We start from the raw sequence: 19,554 nt of genomic DNA, 5'->3' as shown, positions 1-19,554 counted from the left end.
CAGTTGTGATTATTTGTAATTTAGAAGCTAGCCATATCCAAAACTGCATGATCCTAGGTCAACTCCCCTTTTGTCACACTTCAGCATTTACAAAAGTAGTGGCTAAATTGTTTGGATAACATTCTAGTACTAAGCTATTTTATTTCCCTATTACTTTCACATGTAACTGAAAATACCTTTACTACAATTAACAACTTCCTGATCAGACAGAAAAGTATTGCTCATTGACTTCAACACAAGTGGAACATGCAAGAGGTAAAGCATAACATCTTCCAGTTCAGTCACCTAAGTGTAAACAAACTTGGATTGAATGCCTGCTGGATGCAAGGATCACATGGTAAACCTGAGACAAATTGTTTCACAACATTATCTAAAATGCATGGTAGCCAACAAGAAAAGACTGAAGATCCAAAAATTACAGCACAAAGCTGTAAAAGCTCAAGTGCACAAATATAGGAATATTTGATTATGTCGAACATGAAAAATTTAAGTCACCTGTAATTGAGTGCCTTTAAAGTTGTGCATTTGATCTCAGCACAGAATATATATATAAGCTGACAGTATATACTTCAAGTAAAATTGCTGCACTTCTCCCAGTGTTTTGATGAGAAATAGCTTAAACATCAGCAAGGACTAAAAGTCAGAGCTGCACCAGGGTGTAAACTTCTCCCACAAAAGCTGCAAGATGACTTTGCTTGCATAATCACACTTTAGACGAAGTGCAAGAACTAGAATACATTGGAAACATGCCCCATAAACAGTCAAATGTGCATATATACGCCACAATAGCTAAAAAAGAGAGGAAGGAGGCAGCAGGGAAACAGTCAATGTACTTGCAGGGAGCTGAAATGGCCTCACTAAACTGAATGGCCCCATCACCATGGGTAATTTCAACCAAGCTACCCCCAATGCTAAACCATAAAGTTTCTCAAAAAAAAAAGTATTCAGGTAAAACACAGGATAGAGGTCAAGCAGTCCTGCTGCAAACAAAGCCAAAATGTGTAACTAAAGATTCAAAAAATCTAATTAGATTAATTAAAGGATAAGTACATGAATTGGAAAGATTGAGGGATACTGGCCAGGAGCAGGCAGGTGGGACTAATTTAGTTTGACGTTATGTTCATCATGGACGAGTTGGACTGAAGGATCTGTTTTCATGCTGTATGATTACGACATTTCATGGTAGGCTGTCATTCAAGTGTTGGTACCAAGCCGGAGAAGTGCTACAAGGCCTACAATGGTTGACCAGGTAAAAAGATAGTAGGGATGGTGGGATGTTAGTATGACTTACAATGGAAACGGTTTACTAAGCCAGCTAGCTAGGATGTTAAAAACAGATTTTAAAAAAAGACATGGAATTGAGCACTTCAGCAAGATGAAGTTTTTCTACACAACAGCCGGACAAAGTATGGTAAAGCAGAAAGAACGAGGGTGAAGGACCGGGTTAAGAGGTATAAGGAAACCTGAGCCAGTGAAGAAAGGAGATTTGGCCTGGAAAGCAGATTAAACCAAGCAGCAAGGACTATCAAAATGCCCACCCCAGAATCAAACAAGCTGTACCGAGGGTTGCTGAAACAAATGCCACGAGCAAGTCAAAGCAAATTAGTACTGAAGTGCAAAATAAACAGTGGTGCTAATGCCAATTAACCTCAGCTACGAACAGATAGTCAACATCTGCACTTCAAATACCAATTCTGGGTCCTTCAATTCCCTTCGATACATGCCACATGAAATTATGCTATCCAGACTGCTAAACTTAAAAAAAAAATACGGAATTAGGTCAAAGTGACAAATTAGCAATGAAGTCCACTGGAGGTCTGTGAAAACAATATGAACTGCAGAAAGAACACCCGCATGTACAAGATGAGAAGCTTCCCAGTTGCTCACTAGAGTTTGTAACTACACTGCCATTTCAAAAAAGACATCAGTTTGAACTACATGCTCAAAAACAACTTCAATAAATAAACATTCATCTTCTAGGACACAAAAGGGGAGAACTTTTGGAAGTCTCCACATTACATGGTCAATCGAGCTTGCAATTCAACTAAGTTTTGAAGCCTTTTGTGCACAAGTTGACGTGACCAGACATAATAGCTGATCAAATATTGAATAACCAAAGGCTGCAAATAAAAGAAAATAAAGTCTTTCATATGCTTCACTAGAGGATGCCAGTGTTGAATAAAGCTAACTGATGGCCCAAAACGATTGAGGCTGCATGTTCACAAAATCTCAACCATTAGACTCTGCTCAATTCTTGTAATGACTATTACCTATTATGCCCATCACTATGATGAAATGGTCAAGCCACGACATTAAAAATAAAATAGGTCAAAATGCAAATTTGCAGTCAACCATCTACTTACAGGAGGTTTTGGTTGTGAAGGCAGAGTTCCACTTGCCTTCATAGTGTTAACTAATTTATTGAAAGCAGTCATGTCCATATCTCTTTGAGCTGGCTTGGAACCTGAAGAGGAGGTCAAAGTCTGTTCCAGATGTTCAACCATAAATGGAGTGGCAAGTTTCCTTTCTGGTTCCACTTTGAGACCCTTCAGACCTGCCTCCACTTCTTCCACAGACAAGACCACTCCAGTCTGTGCTGTAAAGCAGATGACAGTTTCAGAAAACAGATTGATTTTGTCAGTGCTTTAAATAATGCTTGGGGAGTTAGAAATAGAGTACTACTGTTAGTGATACAAGGAACCATGCATTTTCAAAATTTAAAGATGTGCAAACTGACATGTTCATGTATTTCACATGGTATTAGTCCAAACTGCAACTTTCACAATAGCCAAATGATATTTACATCACAAGTTCAGATATAGAAGCTTTTGACTGAGTCATAAACAGTTAAGTGAACATTTGCTTTGTCATGCTAACAACTGGAAGTTTGGAATTCAAGATTCACAGAAGAAAGCAGCCCCACAGTTCATAAAAAGACTTAAAGCACAGGTTCAGCATGATCACATGACCACTGAAGTGCTGTCTTGGCAAAAAAAAACACCAGCCAAATTAAGATTCAGGATTTTAAAATAAAAATGTCTTTTAGGACGCCATGAAGAAATCCAACAAGCCAGCTTAGCAAGTAGGTTTTGGAAGATGTGGTTGGAAACACATTCAAAACAACAGAAAAGCAACTGGATCATTTCAGACTTTAGTGATGTTCTAACTCAAAAGATAAAAATAGATACATACAACTCTCCTTCAGCTTCTCCTTATTGGCAGAGAGATTGGACAGCAGTGGTTTCACATCCACATTTGCTTTTCGTAGAATCTCTAGAATATCAACCTTTTTATTAATATCCTTGTTATCTTCTCTTGATTGAATAGGAGCAAAGTAGTTACCAAGTTGTGAAACAGGTGTTGGGATCCTCTGATCCAGACCTGTCCAAAGCAAAAATAAAGCTTAAGGTTCTTTGCAATGACAAAAGGTTCAGCTATCAAGACCTAGTTAGAATGTGAACACAATGTGACAAGTTACATTTTGGATATGTATGCAATCAGCCATGAAGCTAATTAGAAATTTAAGGATCAATGATTGTCACCAGCATTTGCAATGCTGCTAGTGTGGGTCAAGGGAGCAGGCAGGACTGAAGACAGATCTATGAAGCTCTTCTCTTCCATTTTATGAAGTAGTTGAAAGCAATAGTTTACGTAAGCAAAATGCCATTTTCTTGGGTGCAGCCAGGTGCATAAGCTTCCAATGTACTTAGTCCACTCAGTCTTAACCTACACATTGGTGACCAAAGTCAGTCATGCCTATGCCAATTACATCACATTAACATTGCAGGACTAGAGGTTCTATAACTTTAGTGCCAATTACCTAGACATGAGAAGCAACATTTCAGAAATGCTTAACTGGATGGAAAGCCCTGGTTAAAGAGTTATGTAAATTGATGTTCATTTAAACCAAATGTTTTGATTGAGCCTTGAACAAGCTCCACGGTGTTGTGGAAAAGCATGTGAAACAGCAACAAGCCTCTTGAAATAAATTCCTTCTCACTAATCTAAATGGGAGGCCTCATTTTTAAAATGGTTTCACTTGTTATGGGGGTGGGTGGTAGTAGTGGTGGAGGGGTAGGGAGTCTCAGCGTTCAACTTGCCTGTTTGAGGACTGTTTCAGGAAGATCATTTCACTCCAAGACTCCTTACAATTGGAGAGACTATACTTGCAAATTCCATTTTTATGCAATCAGGGCTAAATGCTAACTTTAATTTATCCTGGACTTTATTTCCTACCCAGCTTCAACTCCAACACAACCTGTCTTTTCATTAAAGTCATGATGAACAAGAGTTGATGCCCCAGCACTGATACCTGTGCATTGAGTGGTTGGATTTGGTCAACATTGTTTATCCAAAATTTTGGGAAGGGCAGGTCATGCCTCACAAACCTTATTGAGTTCTTTGAGAAGGTGACCAAGGAAGTGGACGAAGGTAAAGCAGTAAATGTGGTGTATATGAATTTTAGCAAGGCGTTCGATAAGGTACCCCATGGTAGGCTACTGCAAAAATTACGGAGATATGGCATTGAGGGTGCATTAGAGGTTTGGATTAGGAATTGGCTGGCTGGAAGGAGACAGAGGGTAGTAGTTGATGGACTATGTTCATCTTGGAGTGCAGTTACTAGCGGTGTTCCACAAGGATCTGTTTTGGGACCATTGCTGTTTGTCATTTTTATAAATGACCTAGAGGAGGGGCATGAAAGCTGGGTGAACAAGTTTGCGGATGACATGAAAGTAGGTGGAGTTGTGGACAGCGAAGAAGGATGTGGCAAGTTACAGCGGGATATAGATAAGTTGCAGAGCTGGGCAGAAAGGTGGCAAATGGAGTTCAATGTAGCTAAGTGTGAAGTCATTCACTTTGGTAGGAGTAACAAGAAGATGGATTACTGGGCTAATGGTAGGCTACTTGGTAGTGTGGATGAGCAGAGGGATCTTGGTGTCCATGTACACAGATCTCTGAAAGTTGCCACCCAGGTAAATAGTGCTGTGAAGGCAACATATGGTGTACTGGGCTTTATTGGTAGAGGATTGAGTTCCAGAGTCCTGAGGTCATGTTGCAGTTGTATAAGACTCTGGTGCGGCCGCATCTGGAGTATTGTGTGCAGTTTTGGTCGCCATACTATAGGAAGGATGTGGAGGCATTGGAATGGGCGCAGAGGAGGTTTACCAGGATGTTGCCTGGCATGGTAGGAAGATCGTATGAGAAAAGGCTGAGGCACTTGGGGCTGTTCTCATTGGAGAAAAGGTGGTTCAGGGGAGATTTGATAGAGGTGTACAAGATGATTAGGGGTTTAGATAGGGTTGACAGTGAGAACCTTTTTCCGCTAATGGAGTCAGCTGTTACTAGGGGACACAGCTTTAAATTAAGGGGTGGTAGGTATAGGACAGCTGTTAGGGGTAGATTCTTTACACAGCAGGTTGTGAGTTCATGGAATGCCCTGCCAGTAGCAGTGGTGGACTCTCCCTCTTTATGGTCATTTAAGCGGGCATTGGATAAGCATATGGAGGTTATTGGGCTAGTGTAGGTTAGGTAGGCTTCGGTCGGCACAACATCGAGGGCCGAAGGGCCTGTACTGCACTGTATTTCTTCTATGTTCTAAAATCTATTTTCTATTAATTATCCAAACTATGCAATTATTACTCTGGCACTGAACCTTGATCTTTTAGTACGAGGAAATTACTGCACTTCATTTGGAAATTCCCAAAGACCATCTCTATCGGTTCCACTTTATATACAGCTCTAATAAAGCAGTGGAATCATTTCCCTCAAACAAAGGCCAATGACTCAATTTATATTTTCTGAAGGTCCTTTTATTTCTCCTTGAAAAAAATTCACCATTTCCTTCAAACTCACATTTAGGCTAACTGACTGAGTTTCCTCAGTTTGGACAGAACTGGTATTTGGAACCTTACTAGAATCTGCAGACTATGCAAGATAACCAAATTATCCATTGTCAATGCAGCCACTTTTCAACCAGAATCTACACCCTTTTAATGGATATGCCAGTCTCCAGGTGTTGGTTTTTCCCCATTACATTTGACTCAATTCCTCTTTACTTGACTGTACACTAGAAATTCAACTCCAGCCCTCAAGATGAGAATAAAGCTCAAGTACAGGATGGAGTGCAAAATCTACCTGAAGGTCATTGGCATAGTCTGCTCCAAGGACAGAAACCAAGCTGTTTAAGTGGCATTTGATAGGGCTTGTCCTTTTATTTGTATAGAATAGAATGGCAATGGCAATGGCAATGCCAACATTAGTTGCACCATCCTAAGTAGGCAGATAGTAATAGCAGCAGCAACAAGCACTTTTTTGAACTGTAGTTCTTGTGTAGGAATGAAGTCCAGGATTTGACTTAATGATACTGAACGAACTGATAATTTCAAGTCGGAATTCTCAGACGTAGCAGGGAAACTTGCAGGCTGTGCTGCCATATATTTGCTGCCCTGGTCCTTTAAGAAGTTCATTGGCTTGGTAGGTACTGCACTTTATAGTGATACACTAGCCCACTGTGCACTGTTAGATTGACGTAACATCTAAAAAGGTGATGGATGGGCACAAATCAAGCAGATTGCTTTTTCCAGGATGGTCACGATTATTAGTGTTGCACGCATCAAGCAAATGCGGAACATTTCATCACATATCAGACTTGTGCCTTACAGATAAAGGGCAGGTTTTTGGGGACACATCTGGAGTTATTCACCATCCATCCTGCTCTTGCACCCATCATAAATACTGTGGCAGCAAGACCATTTCGGTGGTGGTGGGGGGAGGGGGGGGGGGGGGGGGGGGGGGGGGGGAAGAAAGAGGAAATTCAGTGATGGTAATGGCATTAAAACATCACAAGATACTGTTTAAGTTGTCTTGGTGGTAGTCGCCTGGCATGTGTAGCCTGAGAGAGTCACTTGCCAATCATCAGCCCAAGCCTGGATGCAGCCAGATCCTGCCAATATACGGTGAAAGACTGATTCAGTACCTGATTTGTCGGAAATGGTATTGAATACTAAGCAATTGTCAGTAAATATCCCAACTTCCTGATCCTATGACGGAGGAAAGGTTGATGATGAAACTGTTCAAAATGTTCAGGTCTACTTTGCAAAAATGTTTGGAGCAGGAGATAACTGACTAACAACCCAAATCCTTTTGATTCAAGTCCACTGTTTTCAATGTAATTAATTTACAGAACAGAGTTTAAGGGATCCAATGAACAAGATGATTGAGAGTTGTGAATTTTGACTTTCTGCAAATCAAAAACACAAATTTAATTAAGTACAGGAATTTAAGTGAGGAATTAAGGCTCTATGTTCTAATCAGACTGCAGTGGACAGATTCAACATTCCAATTGCTCAAGGGCATGGTCTGTAACATACATGTGGTTCCAGACAAGGAACAAGCACAAAGTAGGGGAGTGCCATTTGGCCACTCAAGCTAGCTCAGCCATTCAATAAGATCATGGTTGACCTGCACCCGGTGTGAAGGCCTTTCAGAACAGCACAGAATAGCCCTCAACTCACTCAGTTCTTCCATAATGCAATGGCTGCATTCTTGTAAAACTATTATATAGAAAAAAAATCACGGTTTATAAACAGCTCAAACTGTCAGCACTATAATCAGGTTACAGTCAACAGGTTTTAAAAGTTGCTTGTAGAAATAGCATCCACAAATTTGTCAATTGCATGACAGCAAATTTCCTGTGGCAAAAACACAAATGACCTGTATTTCAAAACATTTCTAAAGTTTTGTAACCTAGCCTCCACAACTCCTGGGTTGAGAAGCCCAGAAATTCAGTATCCTCTGGGAGGAAATATTCTGCTGTGATGTTTTTCAAAAGAAAGAAAAAAAAAGTTTATTTGGTAAGCACTTCTCTATTTCAAAATTCATTCCCATTCATGGAAACATCTCAATGACTACCACATCAAGCTCCTTCAAGTCAGATCCATCTGATTCTGTGCCAGTCATCACACCCAGTAAAGTTCTGTCTCCAACTATTGAGGAGATCCTTTCTCAAGAGCAATTTAGGGAGATTGAGCAATGAATGGTTCTTCAATATTTCTACCTACCTATTTCTCAGAACCTAGAATGGCAGCCATCAGGTCCAAAGATTAGATAACTATTCTCAATTATATTTACTCACTACCGTAGAAATTCTTCTCTTCAAATTCCTTAGCCTTGCTAGACCCTTTCATTCACTATAATGCAAAAGATACAGCCCCTTAAATTTACCACTCATCTCTCTAGACACCATATTGCTTCCTGGAGATCAAATTCTTCTACTAACTGCTATTTCATAACCAATTTCAGTTCAGCTTTACAACTGGACATTGGATTATTGGTTCAAGTATCTACAGCTTGCCTCTAACGAGCGTGGTTCAAACCATAGTGACAGCAACGCTTCAAGGAGGAAGCTCACAACCCTTCAAGGGCAGCTGGGGATGGCAAATGGGAGGGTGCAAGGACTGACTGCAGAACTTTTGGGTAAATCGAATTTTGTTTGTACAAAACTAACATTAAACTGAAATATACTGATTAAATTGTCCAGTTGCCAGTCTTAGACAGCATTTTAAAGTGAAATAGTAACTTGAGAGTCCAGTTTCAGCTGAAATTTTAATCTGGGCTTTTATCCAAACAGCACACAAAACTAGCTAACTTAGTGAGACATTAGTGTCAGAGTTAAGTGATTCAGGGAGTGAAGTAAAAAATTCTAAACCATTTCAACCTTGTGGAATACATTCATCTTTTGCAGGAGAAGGAGTTGGTTAATTAGAAATTAAAATAAGTTATTTCATATTCCTACAAATCAAAAAAAGCTGCACAGCCAGTTAGCAAGGGTAACAAAACATTATCTTGATGTAAAGTTGAATACAATTAGTTATTTAAAACCCACAAAATGACAGGAAATTTCACAAGCAATGTGTCACAGTCAAAGCAAGTGGAAAGTCCCAAGTTGGTTCAGAACCACCATCTTGATTTGAAATTCAAACAAAATCTCAGTTCAGACTTCATCTGGATTGGAAACTGAATGAAGTTGGTTTAGGGGATGCAGAAGGCAGGAGCCTCAGCACACGCTGGACAAACAAGCATTCTTTTAGCTTATCTGGACGAGTATCAAGGCTGCAGGGCAGCCAAACTAACTGACCAGGGCACAGAACACCACATGAGAGCGAGCATATTCATGAATTCATGGTAGGGGACAGTAGGAAGGAGAAGGACACTGTATTAACGACTTCTTTGCAGAGAACAAAGAAAGAGGTGATTATTATGAAGTTAAGAGCCAACCAAAAGACAAAAGTCTTATGATAAAATTAAGGCTCTGTACCCAAGCAGATGTGGCTTTCAAAACAAGTGCGCAAATAGCAAAAAAATGGTTAAGTACAATCTAATAGCCAATAGAGACTGATTGCAGGATGACATTGGGACATGGATTTAAGGGTTACAGGAAGCTTAGAAATCACAGGTTAGGAGAAAGGTAGAGAGAGAGAATGAGTGACCCAGGTTTAGGAAACCAAGATGGAGGAAACAGTCCAAAATGACAAGGGTGAGAAATCATGTGTGGGATTAGTGCACAGGACTCCCTAACACTGAGTGGGGCATTAAAAAACTTGTCAAAAAGACAATGCGGTAATAGTGGTCGACTTTCAGTTATACATTGAATAGAAGTTACTGAAAAAAAATAGCCTCTGTGCTGCAAGAGTGAACATTTCTTATAGAAAGTCAGACCAAATAATAGCAGATGAACTGAATGAGTAATGTTTTGCATTGGTGTTTACTGTAGACGATACAAGTTACATCCCAGGAGTAACTATTTCAGAAAATGGGGAAGACTCCATATTTTACTCATACCCCTTTTGACTGAATTGTTGAACCTGCAAGCCATTGTGTTTGGGTCATGATGGATTTCATCTTAGGATCCTGAAAAGCTGAGATAGTTTATGCATTATTTTTAAATTGTTCCAGCACTTTCTGACAAGGGAGTTGAAGAAATAAGCTAACCCACATTTGTCTGCATTAAAAATAGTCTTACCAGCAAGTCTTTCAAGTTCTTCATGTGGGGTGGATCGTAAACTACTGGATCGGCTACCTGGTCGACTCAAGTTACTTGAGAACCACTGGCTGAAACGGCTGGATGATACTGATCCTTCACCCAGCACTTCTTCTAGCATCTAAAATTTGAAAAATTTAATATTACACCACAATCTAACCAAATTTAAGAAGCAAACTACAGAGAAGAGCTTTGAACTTACGTCACACAGCGACTTGGCACTAAATTTGGAAGATGAGTTTGAACTCCATTTCCCAACACGATAGATGGGGTAGCTGACTGCATCTCCACATCGCTGGCTGGCTGCTCAATTAGTGCAACAGACATCACCCCCTCCCAAAAAAATCATAACACCATTTCAGTTTCAGTAAACATCTATTTATAGTTAGTGATGGGCATAACAAATAGACATTCAATTGAGCTTTGATTGGCATCCTTAAGTGATGAATTTAGTATTCAAGGGTGCAAGCACATTAAATCATTAGACTTGTAACTATTCAGAATTAGTTTCCAGATCAGGAGTGTGGTCTTGCTTTCTCTAGATCCAGCAAGACATACTGGACACAAATATTGGATAAGAAATAGTATCACAACTGAAATCAAGTCTGCAGCACTATCAAATGCAGTCAGCTCATCCCTGCCTCAACTCCACTTCCTTGCCCATTTACCACAGACTCCCAGAGCACTGAAAACTCATTTCAGGCTTAAAGTCATATTTAAATGACTAAGGAGCTAAAAATTCTAAAAAAAGACTAACAACCATTAGCAAAGTAAGTTTAATTCTCAATGAATTGGCCATTTGAACTGAAAAAGTTGCGTACCATGGTTCCAAACTTTCTAGTTTGTTTAGATTAAGCCTCTTCAGAAAATTAAATGTTTCATGAGATGACTATTATTCCAGAGAACCTGCGCTAAAAGTTTAGTCAGCCTACCATTATAGGACAACCCTTTAAAATTACTAATAAAATGTACATCCTTAAACAGGAGGTCAAACTATACAGGACTAGTTTGTGATCTCAAACTTGAATTATTGGTTAAGACTACCCTACATTTGGATTTCATGTTCCAAACCCCTTTGAGGAAATAGGCCAACATAGTGTCAGATGTACTTTACCCAAGTACAATTTCAACACCTTCTCTTTGGGACATCTGAACCTTATAAATATATATGAAATGCACATAAAAAAAAATCTGATTTTTGTTACAGTACAGGTGGCCATTTGACCCATTGTGTCAAAACATTCACTAAGATTCCTTGAAACAGGTTTTTGTTTGATGAAATTTGAAGATATTTTGAATTAAATGTGCCTCTATTTCCTGAATCTTTCCATGTAAAGATGGACCCAAAAAGCTATATTGAGGATTTAGTGATGCCAGGGTTTTGAGAACTTTGGACAGTTGAAGGGTCAACAGCTCCAGGTTCATTTTGAATGCCCCTACATTTGGATTTCAGTTTTCATAACATGTACAGTTGTTTTACTATTTTAGAAGTGAAAGTTAGGAGAACAGTACTCCAACAGAAAGTACCTGCTGCAGTGGTGAAAGCTCCCCATACTGAACCAACAAACCTGGGCCACAGCCAGTTCCAGAAAAGATCTTGAAAGCTTTGGGCTGTTTCGAATCCCAGTTGGTTTAGTTTAGTTCAGGGAAGAACCCAGTCTCTACCTAATCTGGTCAATAAGATCAATCCCACAAGGATGTTGTGGAACTTGAAAGGGTTCAGAATATATTTAACAATGTTGCCAGGGTTAGAGGATTTGAGCTACAGGGAGGGGGTGAATACGCTGGGGCTGTTTTCCCTGGAGCATCAGGATAAGGGGTGACTTTAGAGGTCTATAAAATCATGAAGGGCATGGATAGGATAAAAAGATAAAAAAAAAGTCTTTTCTGTGGGGTGGGGAGTCCAGAACTAGAGGGCATAGGTTTAGGGCGAAAGAAGATTTTAGAAAAAAAAGGGATCAAAAGGGGCAACTTTTTCATGGAGAGTGGTATGTGTATGCAATGAGCTGCCAGATGAAGAGGTGGCTGGTACAAATGCAACATTTAAACAAAAAAGGCACCCAGATAGGTATATATGAATAGGAAGGAAGGGTTGAGGGATACAACAAGTGGGACTAGATTAGGTTAGGATATCCAGTTGACATGAACATGTTGGACTGAAGGGTCTGTTTGTGCTATATATCTGTGACTGATTAAAAAGCTCAAACAGTGGGTTATCTGATGCTTTTGCAGCAATTTAAAACCCTTAGTCAAGTTTGTCCACAAAGACAGTTCCCAGAGGGATGGATGGGAAGTTTATACAGAACAAAATTTACTCTAGTGCTTAAAACCAGTTCAAGTCACTGAAATTAATACGTCTTTAAAACAATGCAAACTTTGGTTTGTCAATATGTTGTTTACCAACAAAATGCACAATTTCTACATTTGAATAAAACAATTTGGTTACTACTTCAATTACTCAACCAACCCTCAACTAGGGACATTCATTACAAGAGAACAAACATGGGTGACTAAATCTCAAGTTTTCATTCCATCTCAGACGACATGTCAAGTTAAGTTGACCCAATCCAACCATATGTTCACATACACGAGTGTTCCTTTCTAAATCACATGGTCAGTATTCAGCCACTTCCTGAGGTTGAGCACCAATATCCACAAGCTGTGTTGTTCCAACCACTATTGTCCATGTTCCATTTGTGACCCTTGAAGTTCATTGCTAAAATACTCCAGGAAAAAGTAGGCTTAGCAAGTCTGCGACGATGCGTAGCTCAGGTTGAGGTGCTGGATGTAGGTTTGCTCGCTGATGTTTCGACACCCTTCTAGTGACATCAGTGGGCCTCTGAGTGAAGGCTCAAGGCCCACTGAAGGTGTTACCTAGTATGGCGTCAATGTCTGGAAATGAACCTTCCAGCTCAGCAAGCAAATTACATCCAAAAAGCAAGCTAACTTGATATTTGGTTTTGATGTTCCTAATCCTCTACAATCTACATCACCTGTACACAATTCTACTCCTAACTAGCCCTAAACTTTCAGCATGTTCTGGTGCTTCATCTTCGTTCTCATTGTTATTTCCATTACCCCAGATCACCAAGAAGAAACTGGTTGTCTGAAGTGGGGAAATTAGCCCCAAGGAGCTGGCTGAAAAACCTTCCAAGTTGTCCTCACTACAGCTAATTTAGACCAATCTAAACCAGGTTTCTTTGGAAAATCTTGCAAGTCAAATTGATGTTACAAGACAGACTTCTTGTAGAGTGAGCAGTCCTTCGCATCAGGCAATACAAATAATTCTTATCCTTGCCATGGAAATAAATCCTGGCTCATGCTCAGGATCACAAAATCAGCCATGGATATTTCACTCCAATGACATCCTACAGCTATAATTTTACAAAAAAAAAACCCATTCCTTGGGCTCTCAAACAGTACCCTGACCTCAGGAATCAACTTTAAAGTTTTCACCCTTTTAATTGCAGATATGTTCCTCCCCTCCTAAAACTATTGTCATGCCATATTTAAAAGATATGGTAGTACCATAGTATAAGCAACCAAGAAAAACAGCCAGTATTATTTGCACATTCCATTTACTGTAAGGAACTTATAAATGAAGGCAGAGCCAGTTTGTTAATTCAGGACACAGCTTGCTTACATATTTAAAAAACATCCAATCAACCTTACAAAAATAAGTAGTGAAGCCAAGTTCAGGAGTCAAGCCAAGAAAGAATCTTCTTATACCACTCCTCAGCTGGAGCAGTATCAACTGCAGCTACATAGTCTGTGACCCAACCTTCAACCCCCTTCCAATTCCAAGCCTCATTGGAACCCAAACATGTTAAATGGAACAGGCACTTCATTAGTTACCATATATCAGCAAAGAAATATAAAGTGGACTGTTAGTCATAAATGCACCATGCCTATGAAAACATGTGCACCAAAATCCAGATTACTTTGAGTGCATAATGGACAGCTATTGAAAGATCTGCTTTATGCAAGTCATTGCTGCTTCTATTGTTCAGTACAGGAAACACAAGAGATTAAATTGCCAAAATACTCAAGCAACAAGAAAAATTAACATACAAAATCAAACCAACTAGAACAGCACTTCATATATTTCTTTGCACTTGACATTGGACAACACCACTATTAAAGTCAATACTTCATGCTGTGAATACCCACACCTTACATGCAGTGTACTGTTGCTGACCAACACACTCACCTTGTTAAAAATACATTGTAATCGGTTGTCTTCAAAAAAACCAAAATATTTTAAACAAGCCCAATTGACATTTGTAAACTAAAATGAATATTATAGCTCAATGCCACAGGAGGAGTGGTTCTTGCAGTGAATTGGTTACTACCTGCCCAGAACACCAAAACAGTAATCCAAAAATTATGCAATGATAAATAAATCCTCCAAATGAAGACTGGGACATCAATGGAGAAGCAGAAAAACAGCACTGCGCTGATAAATGGGAAAGGTTGGCAGGGCTGATATGAAGCAAGCCTCAACTGCAGCTTGTTAGTTACGTGCTGTCCTCCATTGCAACTTTGCATCATCTCCACACCCACGAATGGAATGAAGTCTATAAGCAACATTCCAATAGGGAGTGAAGTGGAAGGAAGTGTGAATTCAAATACCAGACAGCAGCACTTGCTAAGATTTGGAGATGGCAACATACAGGATGGTATTAAAAATATAACTAGTATTACCCAAGGTCTGCTTCTGCAGTGAACCATTGTCTAAACAATGGTTAGCTTCTGGGGATTGAAATATCATTGCACCTCTTTCCCTTACCACCACACCCAAAAACACCAGAAGTATCTTCTCACCAAAGCCAGTCCAGGTACACTCTTTTCCATATTAAAAAATTCATTGAAGTCAAAATCCCCTGGTGTTTGCTCTGGTAGAACTGCTTCCTGAGGAACTTCTTGGTCAGCTTCTGTTGCAGGAACTGTGGAGGTTGTATCTGTCTCTTGACCATCACCATTGCATTCTGTGCCTACAATGATCAGATTATACCTAATTGTCAAGTGATTACAACATAAAAAACAACCTTAATTCCTTGGAACTATAAGATGATGATTAAAAACACTGGAGCCAGAAGTTCAATACCTGAGGTTGTGTTTTAGTAGTAGCACATCTTTTGAACTCCAGTCTGGTTTTGGCACTTCAACTTAGAGTAAATAGAGCTAAATCTTTACTGGATGTTAGCTAGTCTTCACTAGACAGACTAGAAGTGTACAATGCTTGCTACAAATTGAGCATAGCCTTCATACAATTTACAACAACTCTAACCCAAATGCAATTCAATCAGCAGAATCAGTTGTTAGAAGGAATAAGGATTTACTATACGATATCTGTGATACACATCCCTTAAAATTACACTGAAGCAAATTTAACTCCAGAAAGCGTACTTCATCTTTGCATCCAGTCTTGAAAATGGCCAGGTTCCACCTCAGCAACTAATCCTGGAAGGAAGCTCTGTAGCCTCAGAACTGAAGCTCTCTCTTCTACCCAGGTATAAACATGATCAATTTAGTTGTCTATAGGCCCCCAACCTAGTGTCTTTTTAAATTAAGTCCACTTGCATCTAATTTTTCAGATACTTTTTCATTTCAATAAAGAGGAAATTGAACTGCTTGCCAAGACATTACAAGTCAACTCTCACCATTTTTTCCAAGTTGCAGAAAGGCAGGTTAACTCTACTTAACATTTCTATCAAAAGCTAATTCCATAATTACAACAACAAAAAAAAAACTTACCTTCTTTAAGAGTATCTGATCGTTTCCTCCATCGCTTTGGCCGTCTTGGATCCTCCAATAGTACTTTATCATCAAAGCCAGTCAGTTCAATGGTTTCTGACTGACTAGTGGGACCAGCAGAGAACCATTCTGGCTCCTCTTCGGTGTATGAATCACATCGCCTTCGTTCACCAAAAATACGTTTGCCATCACCATACTCCCTCTGCAAAAACAAAGAAAAAAGGAACATGTTCCCTGGAGTTAAAATTGTGTTTGGAGGAATAAGAGCAACATTGCTCAGTGTATTTAGAAACATCACAGCAAATCAGTATTTTAATTCCATGCTCTCATTTGCCATTGGGGAACCAAAGTTCAATGGGCTACCATCCTTAAAAACAAATGGAGGGAATTTAAAATGAAATACTACAAGCTTTAATTTAATTTAACTGGCACCTACAAAGAACTGGCACTTCAAACTAGCAAAAAATTATGTACCTGAAATACCAGAAGTTTACTATATGATCATGATCTCCACAAGGAGAAGTACTCAGTGGAGGGTGTGATAAGGCTCTCCACCACTAAGTTCCAAGACAAGTTACATTATGATTTATGCTGCAAACAAAAAGTGATGTTTATACATCATACATTAAGTTTCTATTAATGTATTTTTAGATGGATTATAATGAACCTCTCTGGAATATTTGATCAACCACACACTTGGTCATAGGTGCTGGTTAATAAAAAGTTTGCTGTGCAAAGTTCCAAATGATTGGTCAATAAGTGAAAGGTATTTTGCTGGATTAATTGGCAATGTAGAGTATAAAACTATTCAGCTTTCAGTTGTGTCAATTCATGAGCAGCATCAGAAAAAAGTGAAAGCCCTTGAGTGGTTAGCTTTCCAATTCACAACATGTCCAAAGCTACTTTGAGTTGCTACATTATGTTAACAGTGTAGTTTTTGAAAAATGACTTTTGTCTCCATGTTAGCAACAATTGTACAATTAGTAGCTTCAACATGGGATTTTAAGACTTGACTAGATAGTTGGTTACCATTCTAACAACATATCCTCAGACATCCTTTTTGACAAAGACAGTAGTCTCACTTAAATACATCCATTGTGTCACACCTAAGTTCCTGCTTTAGTACTACCCAGATGGGAGAAAGAAAGTCAGTTAAGTGAATTTAGACAGATTACTCAAACTACATTTTCAGCCAATGGCTACTATTGACTTGTTACACAAGATTACACAAAAGGTCAAGTGAAACGTGGGATCAAATCTAACCCGAAAGCGTTTCTCCTTGTAATCTCGCCCCTCGCGCACATCTCGGTCACGCAAGTCTTTATCTCTACCATCTCGATCAAAGGTTCTTGATGCAATTATCCGTCCACTGCCAATTCTCCGCTGGGCCCCCAATCCACGAGAATTCTCATTTTCTTTATTTTCCAGTGGGCTTCCAGATCTCCGGGAGTTTGAAGTGCTAATCACATGACAGCCTCCGCCAAAACTCCGGCGCTGTGGACTGAGCACAACATCAATATCTTCTTCTTTGATTCGCTCACGTGGATCTAGACAGAAATAAAGTGATTATAAGTTATACAGCAAAGAACATGCTGCTGAAAGAGGATCATTTTCTATTTCTCCAACTCGTCATGTCAGTCGACCACTGCCACAAACACTCGCAAATCCTCAAGTTTTAAAACAACTAGATGAGTGTCAATATCATAATCCTCAAAACAACAAGTCCATAACAGGCCATTAATTGAAGGGGTAACTTTGTTGTGTCTAGGTGAGCATCAGCACACTTCACAATTTCAATTAAGGATGCATTTGCTGAAGGCTACCATCATAGATGAAACTAATAGTTTTCAAGTCAAGAAATAAAACTTAGTTAAAATCTTAGTCAACAAAACAATCATATACAGGCATGCTTTAATGACTCAGGATTTTTTTTTTAAAAAAGGCTTTAAGAATAAACAAATGCAGTAGATCCAAACAGACGTTCAAAAAAGTGATAACCCTCAAGGTTATGAAAATTTTGACACGATCAAAAAAGGTCCACAGCAGCACAATTTCCATAACGGAACTATACTGCTCACTAAAGTGTGCCACTAGCAAATTTAATGTCAATCCCAAGTTGATTTCTAAATTTGGGACATAAAAAACTGCAGAGCATTGATAATTTATTAAAACAAGAAATGCATTGGTTCAACAGACAAAGGAATGAGGAACTGACCAGGGGTGGGGGTGGAAAAAAAAATAAAATCTAGTGCACACACATCAACTGCTTGCAAGTGCAAACTTGACTTTTGGTTTTGGAAATTAGCGAAAGAAGGAGACCTCATTTGCAGATTAAATTCTGGCACCATCAGAAATCTTTGACTTCATCTTCCACAAGATGGACATGCTTAGCAAGGCCAGCATTTGTTGCTGGACAGTGAAGTGTCAATTATATTCCTATAAATCTAGGAGAGGCAGACCAGAGAAGACTGCACACAAATGCCTAAAACAGATTGTGAACCAGATTAGTGTTTAAACAATAGCTTAATGTTAGTCATTACTGAGACTGGTTTAATACTGCAGATTTCTACTAGCTGCCACGGTAAATGTGGAAACCAAAATACATTTCAATACAAGAAATCAATACAATTAAAATACATTGAAGGAATAAATAGTATTGTTAGACTATTCAATTTGGGAATTGGGGAACCATGCCCACATAAAAAGCTTGGGCCGTTTGGTCAGCCTCCCTCTTGCTCCCTTGGCTTGTAGCCAGAAAATTCTCCAATTTGCCACAAGTATCCCTCGTGCAAGTCAACAGCATTTGTGTCCACCTCACTTCAATGAGACAATATCAACCCAGTTATGACAGATCAGGTTAACAGGTGTTTACAGGAATGCTCAGAATGATAAGACCAATTTAGATCCTATGTGGGTAAATATACAGTGCATAAACAGATGCTGTTCCTGTTGACAAAAAAAAAGTAACATCTCAGAATTACATGCTACGAGTTCTCACTCATCATTTACCTGTAAGCTGCTATCACTAACCAATGACTGGGAGATAAATCAGCAAACCAGAGTACAGTATATGCAGGATAGAACTGAAAAGAACTTGGAATGATGATAAGGACACCAAATTTAATCCTATGGACTCATGCCACTAAACAGTGTTGCAGCAGAATACAGATAAATTGTGAACTGGGCTGAAAAATGGCAGAAGGAGTTCAATCCGGGCAAATACAAGGTGTTACATTTTGGAAAATCAATTCAAGAGTAAACTACACAGTAAAACAACTGGGGAAAATTGATGTAGAGGGATCTGGGTGTTCAGGTCCATGGTACCTGAATAGGAATAGGAATCTGGATAGGAATAACGTGATCAAGGATAGCCAGCATGGTTTTGTGAAGGGCAGGTCGTGCCTCACAAACCTTTGAGTTCTTTGAGAAGGTGACTAAGGAAGTGGACGAGGGTAAAGCAGTAGATGTTGTGTATATGGATTTTAGTAAGGCGTTCGATAAGGTTCCCCATGGTAGGCTAATGCTAAAACTACGGAGGTATGGCATTGAGGATACATTAGAGGTTTGGATTAGGAATTGGCAGGCTGGAAGGAGACAGAGGGTAGTAGTTGATGGACTAAGTTCATCTTGGAGTGCAGTTACTAGCGGTGTACCACAAGGATCTGTTTTGGGACCATTGCTTTTTGTTATCTTTATAAATGATCTAGAGGAAGGGCTTGAAAGCTGGGTAAGCAAGTTTGCGGATGACACAAAAGTCG

The 19,554-nt window shown here is 39.3% G+C and overlaps 1 protein-coding gene across 4 annotated transcripts in view; it reads right to left on the bottom strand.

The window, feature by feature from the left end:
* eif4enif1 (eukaryotic translation initiation factor 4E nuclear import factor 1) overlaps nucleotides 1–19,554 on the bottom strand; it is a 63,805-nt gene that overhangs the window by 22,991 nt on the left and 21,260 nt on the right. For all 4 annotated transcript variants that reach the window (XM_060843816.1, XM_060843813.1, XM_060843814.1 and 1 more), the window contains exons 5-10: nucleotides 17,060–17,343; nucleotides 15,797–15,998; nucleotides 14,864–15,033; nucleotides 10,022–10,160; nucleotides 3,193–3,381; nucleotides 2,364–2,596 (exon numbers count right to left, since the gene is read on the bottom strand). In XM_060843816.1, coding sequence (XP_060699799.1) covers nucleotides 2,364–2,596; nucleotides 3,193–3,381; nucleotides 10,022–10,160; nucleotides 14,864–15,033; nucleotides 15,797–15,998; nucleotides 17,060–17,343 — 1,217 coding nt within the window. The remainder of the gene's footprint in view (nucleotides 1–2,363; nucleotides 2,597–3,192; nucleotides 3,382–10,021; nucleotides 10,161–14,863; nucleotides 15,034–15,796; nucleotides 15,999–17,059; nucleotides 17,344–19,554) is intronic.

Source organism: Hemiscyllium ocellatum, chromosome 24 (genome assembly GCF_020745735.1).
Source record: "Hemiscyllium ocellatum isolate sHemOce1 chromosome 24, sHemOce1.pat.X.cur, whole genome shotgun sequence".
In the NCBI taxonomy this organism is placed as follows: domain Eukaryota; kingdom Metazoa; phylum Chordata; class Chondrichthyes; order Orectolobiformes; family Hemiscylliidae; genus Hemiscyllium; species Hemiscyllium ocellatum.
Note: the sequence above shows the minus strand (reverse complement) of the source record. Positions and strands in the feature narration are given on the sequence as shown.